The sequence below is a fragment of the Mastomys coucha genome, unplaced genomic scaffold, assembly GCF_008632895.1.
Source record: "Mastomys coucha isolate ucsf_1 unplaced genomic scaffold, UCSF_Mcou_1 pScaffold9, whole genome shotgun sequence".
Lineage (NCBI taxonomy): Eukaryota > Metazoa > Chordata > Mammalia > Rodentia > Muridae > Mastomys > Mastomys coucha.
This window is the reverse complement of record NW_022196915.1, coordinates 59,575,708-59,595,332: the sequence shown is the minus strand read 5'-3', so window position 1 is coordinate 59,595,332 and position 19,625 is coordinate 59,575,708. Positions and strand designations below refer to the sequence as shown.

Sequence of the window (19,625 nt, the reverse complement as noted above, 5' to 3'; positions counted from 1 at the left end):
AGAAGAAGAAGAAGAAGAAGAAGAAGAAGAAGAAGAAGAAGAAGAAGAAGAAGAAGAAGAAGAGGCGGAAGAAACTGCAAAGATCTGGGCTACAGGTCCCTACACTCATTACTAGGTCCCTACACTCATTATTTCAGGAAACTGAAGACTTTATAGGATGACATTATATTAACTTGGAAATCAAAGAGTTTTAACATAAAACCCGAATTCTTTCTATGTATTTTGTCTCCTGGAAGAAGAGTGACTTGCTCAAAGCTGGTTCCCAGACAACAGACCTGTGCTGTGAGATTCTAACCTTAGATTCTATTTTAAAGTACCTACCTCCTCATATCATGAAGGAATCTTATTTCCTATGAGGTCTGCTTAATTTGTTTTCCTTCTGTAAATTTTAAGAAGAGTAAAATTTGAAATGTGGCATAAAGAATCTAATGGAGATGCTATTAGTGGTCTTCTATGGCTTTTATATATTATGTCTAGTCTTCACAGTAATCAGGACATAGATTTCACTACATAATCCCACAAGGTCGGTACCTTCCTTCAAGGTGCATGAGAACAACGGCCCCTGCTTGTACACCTGAGTGATGAGTTAAAATGTCCCCTCAGGGCATAGTGTACCACCCTCACAGAGTCCTTGATGGCTGCTTGATGTGCACTGTCAAGATGCAGTAACTGGTTACTTATGACCTCAGCTGTTTTTCCTTTCAAGCATACTTTAAGATTTTATCCTGGCTCCTTTGCTACAAAATCAAGTGACTTTCTGGATACCAAGAATCAAGTTGTAAATTCTAACCACTTCCTAAACACTTGTCTACAACTGATTACTGTGAACCATCTCTTGATCAGCTTGTATAGATATGCATAGTACCCAGATCACGAAGTTCTGAACACTAAGATTCCAGTGTGTGAATGAGGTTCATGCAATCTGCAGTCCTACATTTATTAAGAAATGCTACTGGGCAGGAAAATGTCAGGTATGATAGAATCACTGAATTAAAGACACAAAACAAGACACCACCATTCCTTCCTAGGAGGTCACAATCTAATGCAAAGTAGGCACAAATAGGCATGTGAGTCTATTATTGCTTTTCAAATCTGCTAGACAGACAGATGCTTGGCAGCAGCCATAAAAGATCCATCTCACAAGACACAACATTCAAAGATTTACTGCACAGCACATGTAGGAGCCTCGATCATGTGTACACCATTCTGTGTGCCAGAAATGTCTACATTTTAGTCTTCCACTGTCAGGTGAGGGATTGTCTGAAGAGCTGATGTGTTGGCCAGTATTTGTATCAACTTGGCACAATAGATAGGGTCATCTGTGAAGAGGGAATCTTAAGCAAGAACATGTCTCCTTGGCCTGTAAGCAAGTCTGTAGGACATTTTCTTGATTTATGACTGATATGGGAGGGCCAGCCCATTGTGGATGGTGCCACCATTGGGCCTGGGGTATATAAGAAAACAAATTGGGCAAGCCAGAAGCAAGCCAGTAAACCATACCCCTACATGGCCTCTACATCAGCTCCTGCCTTCAAGCTCTTGCACTGAGCATCTGGCCTGGCTTCCTCAGTGGTGCTCTGTGATGAGAAACTCTAAATAAAAATAAACTCCTTTCTCCTTAACTTGCATATGGTCATGATGCTGTTTCACAGAGCAGAAATCCTAAGACAAATGGTCATGAGCAAGAAAATGTAGGGAACTGAACTCTTCCAGAAAATAAGAGCCTCGCAATATTCATCATTACGATAGTATCTCTGGAATTTAGTTCCCTGGTGATCCAGGTACCCTCCCAACTACACAGTCACTTCCTTTGGAGTTCTTATACTACTTAATTCACCTCCTATCCACTGTCCCTACCTGTAGCAAGCATCTCTTTGCAAAATGCAAGTAATGAGATGTCAACCGTGACAAAGAAAATATACTACAGGAAATTCACCTGCCATGAATTAGAGACTAAGATACATCCTGTTAGTCTCGGTGTATGGTCTGGAATAAACAGGCTCTGTATCTACTGAGAAATCCGCTGTCCGAGCACAGCAAACGAGCAAGCTGTCACAATTCAGTTTAAACTACAGCCTATACAGAAAAATCAAAACAACATGTTGGGCCTGCCTAGTAAAACAATGTCTTAAAAAGATAAATGCGATACCTCACCTTTTGAAGACTTCCTAGAAGTAACATTTTGCATATAACAAGGTAACTTCACTGCCGTTTCTGTGAATTCATTTGTTTAATTTTATGAAATCTGTTCCCAGAAGGAACTAGGAATTTTTTTTAACACATTTTAAGTAAGTGTGTGTGTGTGTGTGTGTGTGTGTGTGTGTGTGTGTAAGGGGCGGGCACATATGGTCATGGAGACGAGCAGAGACCTTAGGTCCTTTGAAGCTGGAGTTATAGACGATTGTGAGCCAAGGGTTTGAGAACCAAACTCTGGTCCTTGGCAAGAGCAACAGGCACTCCTGATTGCTGTGCCATCTCTGCAGTCAGTCCTTTACTACATCTTGTAAGTTTCTCAATCTCCATCAGTAGTTTGTAAACTACTTTTATAAAGTCCTACAAGGATTCACCCATAACATTCATGTCAGCATGTGTTTGAATTTCAAAAGTGAGGCTGTGATAGCCACTATGCTAGCTTTATATAATTATTATAATTTATTGAATTTTACTTCTTTTATTTTTTCAAGTAAAAAAATGGCAAAGAAAGTAAGTCAATATTAAACTGTTTCATGGAGGTGAGCATATTGTTTGTAGAATTAGTATAAGGCACAAGATAGCAATCAATAGGTAGGCTGAAATATGTGGAACAATATCTACTAGATACAGGATGTCAAACAATATTTATAAGATATAGGATGCAAAACAATATCCACTGGATACTAGATGGGGAATAATATCCACTGGATACTGGATGGCAAACAGTATCACAGGATATAGGATGGGAAATAATATTCACTAGATACTGGATGGCAAACAGTATCCACTGAATACTGGATGGGAAGCAATATCCACTGGATACTGCATGGGAAACAGTATCACTGGATACTGGGTGAGAAACAGTATCCACTGGATATTGGGTGGGAAACAGTATCACTGGTTATTGCATTGACTTAAGCTGGTTGACTGTAATGTTCAGATGTGATGGGAAAGAACAAAAGAGCATGGTGAGTTGGAAGCAGATCTTCTATGACTATTTTTATTTGTCTTTTAATATTTGAGAAAGGCATAAACATTATTTAAACACAGCCTTTTAGCAGTCATCTGTGAAGAGAAGCTTATGTCCTTATCAATTCAAAGGCTACCATCCCAGGAAACCCTTTCTCAACCTCCTAGGTGACATCAGTTCCTTGCTGGCCCCATCCACATCCTATGTCCCCATTCGATTATGTATTGGTATGTAAGGGCCACACTGCCAGTATCTCCTAGAAAGACTTCTAGGATCTCACTGCTCCCCTCACCAGGTGAACAGTGGTTATGTTTCATGTAACAGAAAAGCTACAAGGCATGCTTTTTTCTAACCTTGCCACTTTCTCCATAGAACCCAGGCAGTTCTTCTTCCATATGGATCAGTCCTGTGCAGTCCCTGAGGAAAAAGTATGTGGTAAAATCAGGAGGCCAGGCCAGATGAAGGCACACAGAAACTGCTGTATTAAGCAGGTTCCTATATCCTCAGCATTTGGGAGGCCAAGGAATTAGAGACACCTGGGCAACAGAGGAAGACCTTGTGCCAGACCAACAAAATTATGTTACTTCTAATTAACAGGGAAAATAAGTCCCAATATGTTGAGCAGGTGACAGCGAAATTAGGACTTTAGCACAGGAGTCAACAACTGTAAGTCCTACAAGTGGTTTTCACTGTTCAGGAGCTCCTAGGGGAAGCAACCTCTGAAGTCTGGAAAGGCCGTCCTGCAGAAACAGGTCCTGTCTACAAGGAAGTGCACAGGAATTCCCATCTCACATATGACTTTTCTATTGATAGAGAAAAAAAAATCTACACCTTGGTCAGCTTTTCTGAGACTGGAAAGTTTCAAATCACGGTGAAGAAGTGACTTATCAGCTTTCAGCTCCTGAAGAATGGATGATCTGCTAAGCTGAAAAAAAAAAAACAAAGGAGAAATGAATGAAATGAATGAATGAGCCGTTGAAGGAATGAATGTAGCTTTGTCACCCTGGACTTTAATGACAACAACAACAACTACAACAACAACAAGTCTGAAATAGAAGCTACCAAGTATGTAGCAAGATCACTAAATATTCTTTGCTTAATAACTTCCTGCTGTCAGATCAAAGTGACAAGGGGAGCTGAGGTGACAGCAGGGCAGCCCTAATGGAAGACATGCAGACTCTTCACTATGGTTCAATCACAATATAAATGAAGTAGTGTTTCCCTCTGAAAGTCAATTTAATAAAACTGTATTTAGTTCCAGCACTCAGGAGGCAGCGGCAGGTGGATCTCTGTGAGTTTGAGGCCAGCCTGATCTACAGAATGAATTCTAGGATGGCCAGGGCTACACAGAGAAACCTTGTCTCAGAAAACAAACAAACAAACAAACAATCTAGTAATGGACACTGTTTTCTAATGTATTAGGTTTGCTCTGATTCCTTCACTGCAGTATGACTATCATAGTGTCTTCTCTGGTATTCGCTTCAGTCAAGCTAAAAGTAAGTCAAAAAAGATAGATTAAAAGTGATCAAACTGTGGTCAAATGTTACCATGCTCCTTGTCAGTGTTTTACATGTTCTTGATGAAATTGGTAATTTTTTTCTCAATTGTAAGTAGGTCTTATAAAGGATAATGCATTCATTAAATCTGAATTTCAGACAATGACAACGAATTCTTTCTAAGGTTTGAAAAGTCAGTTTTAAAAGGACCTGCTTATATTTAAAAGCTTACTTAGGGGCGGAAGGTGAAATTCAGGGGCAGATCATTTGCAGATCTAAAACCAGAACTTGAGAACTTGAAGTTTTTCTCTTGTAAACTTACATGATTTGACTTGGGGAAATATTTTTGCTCTAGTTAATCAACATCATGGAATCCAGCACTGGCAGATTGCTGAAACCCTAATTGTCTTTAAACCCTACCGTAACTATTACTGCTGACTCACCCAATAGGCTGCCTTTGTATTTCTACAGCACTTCCCTCTTTGCAACTCTCCACATGTTCTCCCTCACACTGTGTGACTTATTTTCTCTATTAACTGGCAAGATTGTTCAGAGAGGAGACCACGGTTCTTTGTTACTGGAGCCACAAGGACATATGACACATACACATTATGTTCCAAGTTCTGGAAAATAGGGCCTTTCTGTTAGAGACTGGCATGTCTACTTAGGCTCCCTCCCACACCCCAGGACTGGGCATCAGACCTTGGGTTTTGTACATGCAGAGCAAGCACTGCGACCACTGAGAAACACTAAGGGTGCCCCTACCCTCTCTTGCAGCCTCAACCTAACTGGAAATACCTTTTCCATATTCAAGACTAAATTTACTAGAATAAGAAATTTTTAAAAAGAAGAGAAATTTGGGCTTAGGGGTGTAGCTCAATGAGAGCACACGGGTGAGGTTCCAGGTTCAATGCCAGCATCACAGAAATAAAAATAAGAAGAGACAAGGAACACAATGATGAGGAAGAGTAGAGGAAAGGAATTCACAGTTGGGAGGAGGGCAGTAGAGAGACATAGAAGGAGCAGACAGAGGTAGCCACCCCCCCACCCCCCATCCCCCGCCACCCTCGCCCTCGCCCTTGCCCTCACCCTCACCCTTGCCCTTGCCCTCACCCTCACCCTCACCCTCGCCCTCACTGCCAGCAGCCAGGGGAACCTCTGTGTGTCCTAAGGTCAGTGCCTAGGAATCCTGAGAGTTATATGTAGGAAAAAATGGCTCTTTGCTGTATCTTTCTTTGATCATTGTAAGTATAATCAACTCCTTAAGAATGTTGGTAAGAACAGTCCATCCATGTCCGCAAGTGCTGGCTGACAGGAGCCTGATATAGCTGTCTTCTGAGAGGCTCTACCAGTGCCCGACTAATACAGAAGTAGAAGCTCACAGCCATCCATTGGACTGAGCACAGAGTCCCCAGTGAAGGAGTTAGAGAAAGGACCCAAGGAGCTGAAGGGTTTGCAGCATCTTAGGAGGAACAACAATATGAACTAACTAGTACCCCCAGGGCTCTCAGGGACTAAACCACCAACCAAAGAGTATACATGGTAGGACTAATGGCTCCAGCAGCATATGTATAGCAGAGGATGGCTTAGTCGGTCATCAATGGGAGGAGAGGCCCTTGGTCTTGTGAAGGTTCTATACCCCAGTGTAGGGGAATGCCAGGGCTAGGAAGTGGGAGAGGGTGGGTTGGTGAGCAGGGGGATGGGGGGAGGCAATAGGGGTTTTTTGAAGGGGAAACCGGGAAAGGAGATATCATTTGAAATGTAAATAAAGAAAATATCTAATTTTAAAAAGAAAGAATAGTCCATTCTGTTTATTAAACTGGTCAGGTTAAAATGTAACTATGCATGGCATAAGGAAATTACATATTCATAGAGGAAGTATTCATAAGAGCCAATCAGGATGAACCATAATGTTAACATAATTTCATGTATCCAGAGTTAGTCAAAATTCAAAAATAACTCAAGACAAAATTACTAATATGATATAATATAAACACATTTAGTTTTATTTTTAAAAGGGTGGTAGACTTGTTCTCCACCATGTCAAAGTAACAACTATGACAGAGAAAACTGATTTCCCAGTTGGCCCCATTTGGGCTACAGTGTGTGTGTGTGTGTGTGGGGTGGGGGTTGTAGCTGTCTCTGTCACCTGCATGACTCTTCTACTATGACTAGCAGTCCTATAAACCACATGCCTGGTGTGAGGAACACTGACATTTAGAGTGTGCCATAGTCCTTCATTTGTTCTCTGCAATATCCAGACCATAATCATAGAAAGAAGGTACAATCACTGTCTTTAGGATGTTTCAGGGACCTGACCAATATTTGTTAGACCAGAACTTAGAATGAGCAGGGCAGTGGTGGTGCATGCCTTTAATCCCAGCACTTGGGAGGCAGAGGCAGGTGGATTTCTGAGTATGAGGCCAGCTTGGTCTACAGAGTGAGTTCCAGGACAGCCAGAGCTATACAGAGAAACCCTGTCTGGGAAGAAAAAAAAAAAAAAAAAAAGAATGAAACCCAGGAGTGCTGCCAAGCTCTTAGACCTTCTCAGCAGTCATACCCAACCTACCAACCATTGGCCACAAGCCTGGGTCAGAGGCCAGCAATGAGTGCAAAATTACCAAAAACATTCTGAGATATGTTGGGTGAGGTTTTTTGTAACTGGTGTGGTCCTCAAGCAAGATCCTTATAAATGATGACATCATGTCACAAGGCCACAGCTGGTCTGCCTGCTCCTACTGCTGGATCATAGTCTTCCCTTGTACATCCCAGTCACCTTACACAGAGTGGCTAGAACATTCCCTCCACAAGTGTCTGTACCTGGTTGATGGAATGTTCTGGAACCTGAAATTTGGTCCGACTAGATTCTTGTAAAGCTGTCTTCCAGAAAAAAGTTAACGTGACTAAAAATATAAACATAGAAATTCTATTAGAGAAATTGAAGAAAGAAAATATACAATTTTCCAAAGTTAACAATCTATTATTTTCTTTAAGGGAAATGTTTCTTAAATTGTATCATCTCTCTTATTAAAAAAATAGCAGTAGAGGCACATAGATAGAAAATATTAAAATTACAAAATGCAACTTCTAGATATCATACTTCTTATAAGCTTAAAACAGGGTTTTAACAGTGTGAACAATGAAACAAATGCAAAAATAAATATTAACAAAGTCAGTTTTGGGTTTTTGAGACAGAGTCTCACTATGTAGCCCTGAGTGGCCTGAAATTCACCACGTAAATTGAACTCTAGATCCCCTGCCTCTGCTCTGAGTACATAAGGTATATCCAGGCACAAAATAAACTCATCAACAAAAAAGAAGCCACATAAAATATAAACAAGCCAAACTTCACATTTTCACATATACAGGAAGATTTTTATTTGTTTTTGAAACAGGGTCCTTTTGTATAGCACAAGCTGGCCAACAACTAACTCATTATATAGCCCACGTTGGCTTCAAACTTGGAATCTCTCTGAATCAACCTCCGCAATGCTATGTTTATAAACCTATGCCTCTCACCCAGCGAGAGCTTCCTTAAGTAAGACATGGATACACAGACCACAAAGAGTATAGATTTGTGGGAGAAATGTAAGCTATGACAGGCACAGCATGGGAGAAGATGGCTGCAGCAGCCAGAAGTGACTGCTGCCAAGGGGCTAAAGATGCTCATGGGCATCACAGGATTCATCAGAGACAACAAACACAGTGAGCTCAACCCTCAGAAACTAACGAGGCACAGCACCTGGGGACAGTGGCGTACTTGTATAGGGGCAAAAGGCACACAAATTAGTTCAGTCAGTCTGCACTCTGAAGAACAGCTCCACAATGTTTGGTTCCCAATTAATCATTAATTAATTAGATGCATAATGGACACATGGAATGAATTTCACACATTTACCCCCAAAACTCATGCGTTCAGTGTGGTTCCAAGTGTAGCAGTGTTTGGAGGTGGGCTTTGGGAGGCAACTGGATTGTGAAGGCTCCAATCTTATCAAGAGATTAATTGCTGGAATCTTAGCTCCATGGGCTCCTGGAAGATGGTAGATACCTTTAAGAGGAAGGGCTAGTTGGAGGAAGCAGTCATTGAATGAATGCCCTGGAAGGATGTGTGTGTGTGTATGTATGTGTGTGTGTGTGTGTGTGTGTGTGTGTGTGTGTGTATGTGCACGCGCGCACGAGTGTATGTATTTAATTTTACGTGTATAGGTTTTATGTGTATGCTTGTCTTTGAAACATATATAGGGGAATGCCAGGACCAGGAAGCAGGAGAGGGTGGGTTGGTGAGCAGGGGGCGGGGGGAGGGAATAGGGTTTTTTTTGGAGGGGAACTGAAATATCATTTGAAATGTAAATAAAGAAAATAGCTAATTTAAAAAAAGAAAGAAAGAAACATATATCTGCCTGGTGCCCAAAGAGGCCAGGAGACAGCGCTGGATCTTGAGACTGAAGTTAGAGATGGTTTGAGCAGCCATGTTGGTACTGGGAATTGAATCCAAGTCCCTCGGAAGAGCAGCCAGTGCTCTTAACCACGGGGCCACCTCTCCAGCCATAGGACATATCTTATCCTTGGTCTTCTCTCTCTCCAGTTCCAGGCTGCCATGAGGAAGCAGTTCAGCTCTACCATGCGCTCCAGCTAGAATGTGCCAAAAGCAAGAGGCCTGAGACTGTGAGCTAAAGTAAACTTTCCTCTGTTTGAAGGTGTTCCTTAGGCGTTTAGGCAACACAAAGTTGACTAATACATCATTTCATTAAATAATTCTCACCCCTCCTACATGAGACAGTGAATCTTTGTTATCCTGCTAGGCTATTCTGCCTGCCACGATCCTATGTCACTCCATACTATTTCAATGTAAAAGAGAATGTGGTTGCCAGGCAGTAGTGGCACACACTTTTAGTACCAACACTTGGGAGGCAGAGGCAGGTGGATTTCTGAGTTCAAGGCCAGCCTGGTCTACAGAGTGAGTTCCACGACAGCCAGGGCTACACTGAGAAACCCTGTCTCAAAAAAACCAACCAAACAAACAAACAAAAAAAAGAGAATGTGGTTAACATGACTTCACCGTTTTGAAAAGATGCCCTACTTAGACCCTACAGTAGTAGCAAACCAGAGAAAAACTCCTAAGGAATAATAAAAAAAAAAAATCAGGATGAACAAATCTACCAACAGGACTGACAACCTGTTGGACAGACATACCATACATCAACCAACATAGATTCTCTAGGGGCTGGGGAGATGGCTCAGCAGTTAGGAGTTCGGCTTCCTGCTGTCCCAGAGGATGAGAACTTGGTTCCCAGCACCACGGTGGGCAGCTCACAACTGCCTGTACTCCAGCTGCAAGGGATCCAATGGCCTCTTTCCATCTCTACAAGAACCCTCACACACACGTACACACCTACACACACTTATACACATTCAAAAATAAATCTCTAAAAATAATTTTCTAGATTTAGCAATGTTGAATGAATCACTATATCACAAATAATACAAATGGTGTAACAGACCACTTGATAAAGTTTAAGGACACAGAGAAAACAACCCTCAGTTAATGTACTGTGCATGACAACATAAATCATGGCTAGGCTTTGATGAGAGTTCTCACAGAAAAGTTTTGATGAAGATGATGCCAAAGTTAAACGATCCCTTGTAATTACAACAATGAATTTGTATACTACCACTTTTCCAATCAGCCAGAGTCACTGTGCTAGTACACACACATAATCCCTGTCCTTAGGACGATCGGAGTTCAAGGCCATCCTCAGCCAGCTACGTTGTCAGTTGGAGGCCAGCCTGTAAATGGGATAATGTTAGCCAATATTAAAATCAGAGTACCACCATTTTGACTTTGCCTTTACCAGGAACACATGAATTTCATAGAATATTGATAATGATGACTTACAAACCAAGATTTCCTCTGCTATTTTAAAAATAAATTAATACAATAGAACAATACAACACAATACAACATTCTAAATGCCTGGCAAAGAGAAGCTGAGCTAGAAAAAGAAGTGTTTAATATCAGTAATGCTAGGATAACAAAAATGCTTGCTATTTCTGCTCTCTACTAGCTTCCAGGAGTCCCCCTTTTTTGTTCAGAAAGGCAGTGTTTCCAGAGGACAGAGTAGAGGCGGACATCCATATTGGGACAACTCTTCAGAGTAACAGTGTCACACTGTTGGTAAGTTGTTTCCAGTAGTGGGTACAACAGTGGGTGCCCTTACTATTCTACTGCATGGAATTTCACTGCTTCCGCGCCCTCCAACTCCTGCAGGCTATATGACTTGGCTCATACATATACTCCATAGCAGGCTATAGGACTTGGCTCATTTATATACTCTGTAGTAGGCTATATGACTTGGCTCATACATATACTCCACAGTACGCTTTGCAAACAGTTTCCCCTATATCTTCTCATTTTATTTAAAGTAATAAAAATAACATTATGGGATATCACTGTTTGCTCCTTGAGATACAAACCAAAATGAGAAAGGAAGACCTTCTACCAGAGGAAGGTCCTGCCCCTGTGTTCACTTTCCAAGGCTCATAGCTGGAAACCCAGGAGCCCATGTTCCAATGATTCACTAGTAATTCTGCAAAGCCAAATGAGTATCAACCAGGAGTATCTGGTTTTTTAATTCTAGCTGTTTTCTTAAACTTGTACAGTTTGATAGCTTGTTTCTAAATTATCCTTGTTTGAGACAAACAACTCCTAATTTGAATATATTATATTTTGCAAGTTTTTCTACACTGTTAGTAACAACACAGCTGAAGACTGGTAGATAAAAAGAGTATAACATGCCCAACATACTCCTTCCTAGTCCTTGAAGAGAACAGCATGAATACCACATCCCTACAAAGAAGGCTGTTAGTGAAATAATCGTTATTAATGAGTTGTTTGCAGCACAATGTGGTACATTACTCAGAAACAAGGGACACACAGTGATGTAAAGGTGATGATGGAACACATGTTCATTTGCCTAAGTCACATACAAATACTGTCTTACTGCCTGCATTTCCAGGAAGTGGAAACATGTGTAAAAGAACAGAACTGTGAAGGCAGGAAGAGCCACCTCTCAAGTGCTGCAAACAGCCTGAGGAGCTAACGGTTGACCAGAGGCTTCTAAATGCTTATAGTTATCTACTAGAAGTAATTTCAGAAGAAAATAAAAAAGAGGATTTCTTCAGGGAAATCTAAGATTTTCTTTTAAATTCAATTCCATGAGATCAGCTCTAAAGTCACGCTTGAGGGACAAAATCTATTTTCCTTGTGATACAGAACTCAATGCTACTGGCAAGTTCTTCCATCTGAGAAGCTCCTGAGTCAAAGAAAGGCGGTGGAGGGAAGCAGGGTTTTCAGACTCAGCATATAAGGAAGTTGCGGACAAAGCCAATGCCAATGGGGTCCCCAAACATGTTTACTGAGTAATCAAACAGTATCATTCATGTCTTTTTTTAGTATCATCCCTGAGTTACAGGTAATGTAAGTATATAAAGTGACAAAACACAGCCTCAGTTGGTCAATTGCATTGTTTATAATTCAGCTCCTCTTGAATGAGATGCTCGCAATCACAAATGATAACAGTAAAAAACATCTAACTGCTGCAAGATGTTTGATCACACTGTGAGCCCTAAAACTGTGTTATTTACTGAAAAATAAAATTTCTAGTTGTGGTGTGGCTCAGTCCTTAGCACACACATTTAATTCCTCTGGCTGGAATACAGACACACTCTTAGTACATCTTTGATCCCAAACAATGAAAGTAAAGTTAATTTCTAGAAGGAAGCAGCCATATTTGAAAATGACTTCCAATTGAGTGGCAGACAAAGTGATGAGTCAGAGACAGAATACACCCAACTCATGAGAGGAAAGAGAGGCAACCTAAGAGGGAAGAGCAGAGAGGAGGAAGCAGCTCTACCAGGGAAGTTATAGTTTTGTAGAGACAACAAGCTGGAGATAGGTGAAGACAGAACAAGACAGATAATGAGAAGGAGCAGAAGATAAGAACATATTGCCAAGCATATGAGGCCAAGCAGAACAATTCAGTCAGAGGCCCAGAGAGAAGTCAGATTGAAACAGTCAGCGTTGAGGGGAGTTTGTGCCAGAACATCTGAGTGGAATCAGCCAACCAGCAATCAGAAAGAACCAGGAAGGGTGAGTTTATTCAGCATTAAGTTTCAGAGGCTGAAAACATTCTAGGCCTAGATAAAAATTGTATGGAACTAGAAGCTTCCAGGACTAGCTCAGCTTACCAGACAGAGGCAGTATGGCTCCCAGTTACATCAAGCAAATAAAAGTGACTGTCAATGGGGTTTTTACAGGATGCTTTTACAACTAGCCAGCTGCTAGGTGCACCGGAGTGTATAACCAGGTAGACAGAACTATGCCAGAGCAGTGGGAAAGCCAGCCACTCTCAAAGGAAGTGCCACCCAGTGCATACGGAGAGGGAGAGGGGTGCACTTGCTGGGGACAGCATACAATTACAAGGACTGTCTGCAGTAGACTGGGATGGAGATATCTCAGAAGCCTGCAGCAGCTCCTTGTAGAAAAGGATGGCATCTGGGACCCTGAGAAGCAGGAGACACATCTCTGCAGGGGACCAGCCAACTGAAATAAGGGACTGCCTGCAGTAGGCCAGGATGGAGAGATCTCAGTAGTCTGCAGCAAGTCTTTCTAAAATCAGTTGTTCCCATTTCTCCTAACCTTAGCCTTGGACAAGGGCTGTATACATTTCATTTGTGAGTGACTGTTTTTCAGTTGGCCTTGGTGTGCATAATTGTTCTATTATATCTGACTTTCTTCTTTCTCCTTCTGCTCTGGTGAATTCTGGGAAACTAGATGTTCCTTGATGTAATGATTCTTAAACAATTAAAAAATTGAGGCATGGGGCACAGCACAGCACAGTCCTCATGGCCCAGGTGAATGCTGGTGTGTTCTCATCTTGAAAAACAATGTAATAACTGCACAATGGTAGTTCCAGATTAATGCTTGACTTGCAAAGAAAGTTTGAAGAAATTATTAGAAAATGAAATAGAGCCAACACTAGGACCACCAGAAAGGAAAAAAAACTATTGAAGTTATGAAATAAGTTGTACAACATTTGAGAGTGGTTTCTGGATAAGCAAGTATAGAATATGTAAAGTCTTATATTAGTGAAACTAAGTCAAAACACTGGGACTCTTAGGAGAGTCAATGTGTGCAATGTGCAGAAGCAGAAAGCTAGTGGAACGATTGAGTTAAGGGTTAACTTGCAGCTTTGCCCATGTCATTTATCATTAGAGCTTCACAAGAAAATTCAAGTAGCTGGCCTCGGAGCTCTGAAGTATCATAAGTTAAAGTTTAAATAATGACGAGTTTTAATTATTATTATTTTGGCTATAGGCCTGGGAATAGGGAATCTTGAAACTTTGGGGAACAATTGTAATTCTTGATTCTTTGTGGGATGTGGCTATTTTTTTGTATTTGATTTGGCAATGATTATACAATGTCTTTTTTTACCTGCTTTTGGAGTATCAATAGAAGACTGGGGCAAGAAAAAGGCGATGAGCATGAGTAGAGAGTTAATGCAGAGAGCGAGCAGTGAGCATGTAGAGATCGAGTGAGGAGTATGTGAGGTGAATGTGGAGAGAGAATGAAGAGTGTTAGAGAGAGAACATGAGAAGAGAATGTGAAGAGTGAGTGAAGTGAGAATGTGAGGTGTATATGGAGAGTGTGGGTGAGTGAAAGGAGAGTGTATGTGGTGTGTGTGTGAGATGTATATGAAGAGTGTGTGTGAGAGTGAAAGGGGAACATACAGAGGTGTGTATGATTGTGAGACTTCAAGAAAGAAAAAATGCATAGGAGAAAAGCAGAGTGTGCAGAATGCAGTGTGTGTGCAGCCTCAAGCTGAGGGCAAATGAGCAAGAAAGAGAGCAGAGAGAGAGAGAGAGAGAAGAGAGGGAAACTTTAAGCCTTGAAAGCCTGTCAGCTTGAACCCAAAAAAGTAGTCTGTGTATATTTATTATGCGCCTTCCAGATATCCCTGCTTCCAGTTGAGAACTCCGATCCTGTGTCAAGGCTGGACCCCGGCATGCACTGACTGTTGTAACTGTCTGCTTGCTTTCCAAATCTGAAGGTGAGTCTCGGGGTCAATCAGCCTCCAGCAATGCTGAGGTAGTCTTCAGATCAGTGAGCTCAACACTGATAACAAACTGGAGTCAATCAGCCTCCAGCAATGCTGAGGTAGTCTTCAGATCACTGAGCTCAACACTGATAACAAACTGGGGTCAATCAGCCTCCAGCAATGCTGAGGTAGTCTTCAGATCATTGAGCTCAACACTGATAACAAAATGCCACCTACAAGTGGGAAAATATATTTTACGTTGCTGCATAAATGACATGAGCTGACCCAGAGAGCCATTTGTAAGTCCATTTGAGATTTAATTTTCTTATATGTCCAATGCTTAAATAGGTATTGACAGATGTGGTAACTATTACCCTATTAAAGGCTTGGCTCTACAACATCATTCTTGAATGCAGTGGATCCTCGACCTCCACTTGTTTCCTCTTGGGGATCCTTGTGTAAGCACTTGGCGCAATATAGAAAACTTTGAAGTTTAGCTATCATTCATCAGCACTTGTTAACTCAAAACTGTGTTGGGGGCGGGGAGAACAATGCATCTTAGCTCAGATGAGATGAGCCAAAGATATTAAAAACACACATGAGTGTCAGGTTGATGCTTAATAATCTATTGTACTGTCAATGTCCTTCAGATCACGTTTTCAGAACGAGGTCACCACCTGAAAGAGACACATGTTTCTTCCAGATAAGGAAAGCGAGGAGGACCACCTCAAGCATCCCAGGACAGACATTATGGACACTCTTTACAGATGGGCAGTGGATCTGCACATGGACCTGCTTGTTTTCAGCCTTGGACAGAGACTTTAACGCCTCTCTGGCACACTGATGACTATTTTCCGCATCTCCCTTCCCTGAACAGTTCTGATCTGGAATATGTCAAACTTTGAAAATAGCAATATCTACTAGGCATTTTGATTTCACTTCAGATCTGTTAAAACTGAAATTAGATATGACAATTTCCAATGGGCAAAGGGAAATGAATAGAGTTCCCTGCAGCTATACTATAGAGTAATACTTTTTTTAATGCTTGACCATGGAGTGTCTGTAATCTACTTCATTTAAATGAAAGACCTCAAGGGAACCACACTTTATGTCCTAAAACAGTCCCTCTTCATCCATGTCTTCTCTAAGTCCTCTATCGACAAGAGCCAATGGCTGCTTAAATTTGTCTGACTCACACAAAACCTCCTCTAGGGATCACTGAAATCATGATGTGGCATCACACTAGTCATCCCCATGACTTAATGTTAGGGGACATTAAGGTACAGTAAGCCAGAGTAGAGTGAGAATGCTGCAAGACCCAAATGCCAGCAATTCTATATTCTGTCAATGTTCAGGTCACTTACAGAAACTGTACTGTGCACACAGCCAGGCACACCCCTCCTGTGTACTTCCAGCCAGCCCTAGAAGTAACGCCTAGTATAAATGCTGTGTGGGTGGTTGCTATTCCTCCAGGCTTGGTGCCTGTGATCTCAATACTGGAGAAGCTGAAGCAGGAGACTCTTGAATTCCAGGCCAACCTGGGCTACCCTAATACGTTGTTCAGGCCAGTCTGAGCTAGTGAAGTACATGTCTTAAAAGAAAAAATTAATTTTAAAACATTGATATATTTTATTGATAATAATAATTCCCCTCCCCAAGATTCTGTATGTTCAGTAAAGGCTCTTTCTTAATATTGCCAATTCAAGATTTGTTGAACCCACGGTTGCACGATATAAGGCTATGGAAAGTTGGCTATAGAGTTTTTTCTGAGCACATCTGTAGAGGTTATTTGGTTAGTTTCTCCTATATAAAAAATTCTGGCTTCTTCATTTCCTTTGGTGAATGAGAAGCCCTTTTAGGGTGAAATACTTCAATGCTCTGAGGCCTACAGCACTGCCACTGTGACAGATGTCACTGCACTTTACAGTGTATAGGTAAAAGTTGAAAGTATCAGGATATTTCGGTTTCACTCATAACCACGTGACTACAAAGCACAGAAGTTATGGCGTTGTTAAGACACTCTCCATACAAGCCCTGGAAGCTGACTTACCTACATGCCATTGCCCCAGTAAGGTGACAGATTTTACTGGGCAGGTGCTAATACAGAGCCGACTCAATGACCGTTAAACAGTGACTATCACAGGAATTCACTAAAGAACCAAGTTCTACAGGACTGTGAACTCGATCTCTTTTATTCGGCTTTAGTAGATATTACGTCGCCAAAACCGTTCTGAAAGGATGGAAGATATTCTGAAGAGAAACACGTTCGCCTCTCCTTTCAGGTATCAAGCTTTGGACTCCAAGGAATTGTGACTGAAGCTGAGACAGGATGGGTCAGTGACAGGCGGGACCACACCTGGACCAGGCCAGCTCTGCACATCCATCCCTTGCTCACGATTTAAACCTAAACTTCAAGTAGGGCCTCTGAGAGGTCCTGGGTCGCTGAACCTCTCTCTGTTCCCTTTCCCAACGTGGCCACATTTATTAAATCTCTGATTTTTTTCACTACAATCTCTTCAAGTGGCCCAATATGGCCAAGCTTAGTTCAGGCAGCCAGGGCAATCGCCGGGTGTGCTAGAAAGCATTTGCGTCCTTTGTTACAGTCCGAGCTAAATCTTTACCTTGTAAAGAAAGGCAAAAAGTCGGCTGTGAACCTATCTTCAATTCGGGCGGAAGTTCCATCGCCGCCAAGAAGGGGCACCGGGAAAGTTGTTCACCTCTAAACCCCTCCACTTCTGGCCTAAGCAGAGCTCGAAGGCCAGGCTGAGAAACCTTAGGTCGGCCAGGCCTTCCCCGCCATCCCTCCACTTCGGGACCAAAGGCCTACAGCGTGTGTCGCCATTGAGTCAGCGAGGCGGCTGCGGGCGGGAAAGAGCGGAAAGACCTGGAAACCGCACCGCTAGCCAGCGCCGTTTGCGCGGAAGGGTTGAAGACACAGGGGGCAGGGGCCCCGCAGCCGGAAGCGGGAACCCTACAGCCGTTGCCTCGGGGCGACTCCAAAGCCGACCCCAGGCTGGGCCTGCGCGCATGCGCCACGCTACGCGGTCCCAGGGCCGGGGAAGGGACGTGAACTCAGAACCCCGGCGGCGACCTCGCCCACGGGCTCGCGCGTGCGCGCCGGGCCCCGGCCCCGGTGGGTTGGCGCTGCGCCCTGCCCCCGCAGCAGCTGCGCACCGGGCCGGGCGCCGCAGGCTGAGGCCTCCGCTTTGCCTTCGCCCCCGGGGCCGGCCCGCGCCTGCCGCCCACACGCAGGCTTACCTCCGCGCCGCGTCCTCTCCGCTCCGGGCTGTCTGGACTGCTCGGCCCGGGCCAAGAACAGCCGACACTTGGCGCCTCCCCTTGAAGCGGCCGGGCTCGGCGGTCAGAGCTCGAGTTCAGCCGTGCGGGGAGGAGGGGGCCGCGGGAGCGGGAAGAGAATCCAGGGGAGGGGAGGAGAGTTCAAGGGAGCTAGGGAAGGGGACAAAGAGAAGGAAGGGAGGGGGGTTGCGCGCTGCGCCCCTCTTTCCCCCTGTGCCCAGACCGGCGACCCTGGCCTTTCTGGGGACCCTGTGCCGGACCCCCGTTTTCTAGCTTAGTGCCCAGATTTCGGGAAACCGGTGTCTCTTTAGTTTTAGGTCTCACATTCAAAGGCGTTGGTTTTCCTGCTTGCTACGAAATAAGAGGCCAGTTTCGTCCCTGCACGCGCTAGTCCAGTTTTACCAACTCCATCCAGGAGGCCCACCTCATTGTCTGTTGTTTGAGGGCTCAGAGAGGTGTCCGGGTTTTAAAATGAAGGGAATTCTGTCACCTGGGACGACGTGGAATGAACCCGGAGGGTGTTAAGCAGAGTAGGCACGCGGCACAAAAATACTTACGGATCTCATTTAAGGAGCCCTGAAAAAGTCAAGTCGAGCCAACAGAGAGTAGAGAGGTGGTTACTGGGACTAGGGAAAAGGGAGCCTGTGGGGCTAGTGATCAAATTTCAGTTAGGAGGAGCAAGCTCAGAAAGAAAGCTGCTGTGCTCCATAGTGGCTACAGTTACGAACAGTGTACGCTAGAAATTGCTAAGAGAATAATGTTACAGTTTGGGAATAGGGTCAGCCTCAAACTCCCGTAGCCTCCCTCCCTCCTCCTCTTGCTTGATTTTGCCATCACAGCATATAAATATATTAAAACATTGTGCTTATATCAGACAGTTTAGGGGAAGACAATGGAGATTTGGCTAATATGCCTCTGGCCATACGATTAGAGGTGACTCAATCCATCTCTTCATTCCATGGGGCCTCTTTTACCTCTTGACCATGTGGTTTCTTTCCAAATTACTTTTAAAAGTGGGTCAGATAATAAAGGCCGTAGCAGTGTAACTAACTGCAAGCTGGGTCACAGGATCCACAAAAGACTTTTTGGAAGAGGCGGGCATGATCCTTTGTCTTGAGCAAGTTCACTGTTTGGAAAGTTTGAAAGCTCAGCTTAGGCTGAACACCAACAGTTTGTGAACTTAGTGTAACAGTGGACTGGGCTTAAGGAGAAGAGAAAATGAAATTAGGACTAGATGTGGAAGGCCAGAAAAAAATGTGAGATTTGTGTGTCATGTAGTAGTTTATGGGCTCCAAATCTTTGCCTTTAAAGTGGAGCATTTGACTGTTTAATATCTCACAAAACATGCTGATAACAAAGCCTGACAAAGATGACATGTTTTTTAATCCTAAATAAAATACCGTTAAATAGGAGCCAACAATAAGTGCCAGGATCAGTGCGGGGACTTTTCAGTGGCATAAATATATTACAATGGTAAGAAAGTTATTCTTATAAATAAGTCAAAGAAGTAGGCAAGTTTCGATTGGCTATTTAAAATGATATAAAATTCAACAGTCCTTTTGATCAAAGAAA

At 43.0% G+C, this 19,625-nt stretch overlaps 1 protein-coding gene across 13 annotated transcripts in view; it reads right to left on the bottom strand.

Annotated features, from left to right (window-relative positions):
- The window catches only part of Rcbtb2 (RCC1 and BTB domain containing protein 2), a 43,180-nt gene extending 24,478 nt beyond the window's left edge, over window positions 1–18,702 (bottom strand). Inside the window, exons 1-5 of one of the 13 annotated variants that reach the window (XM_031360945.1) lie at window positions 18,015–18,410; window positions 7,480–7,562; window positions 3,995–4,088; window positions 3,517–3,580; window positions 322–379 (exon numbers count right to left, since the gene is read on the bottom strand). Coding sequence is in view for 10 of the 13 variants with exons in the window: in XM_031360937.1 (XP_031216797.1) it covers window positions 3,517–3,558 (42 nt within the window). In the remaining 3 variants the exon portion in view is untranslated. Of the gene's footprint in view, window positions 1–321; window positions 380–3,516; window positions 3,581–3,992; window positions 4,089–7,479; window positions 7,563–10,331; window positions 10,351–10,371; window positions 10,394–16,806; window positions 17,830–18,014; window positions 18,411–18,610 lie in introns of those variants that run through there. The other 12 variants (XM_031360937.1, XM_031360944.1, XM_031360947.1 and 9 more) reach the window with 12 other exon arrangements.
- Window positions 18,703–19,625: the final 923 nt, after the last annotated feature.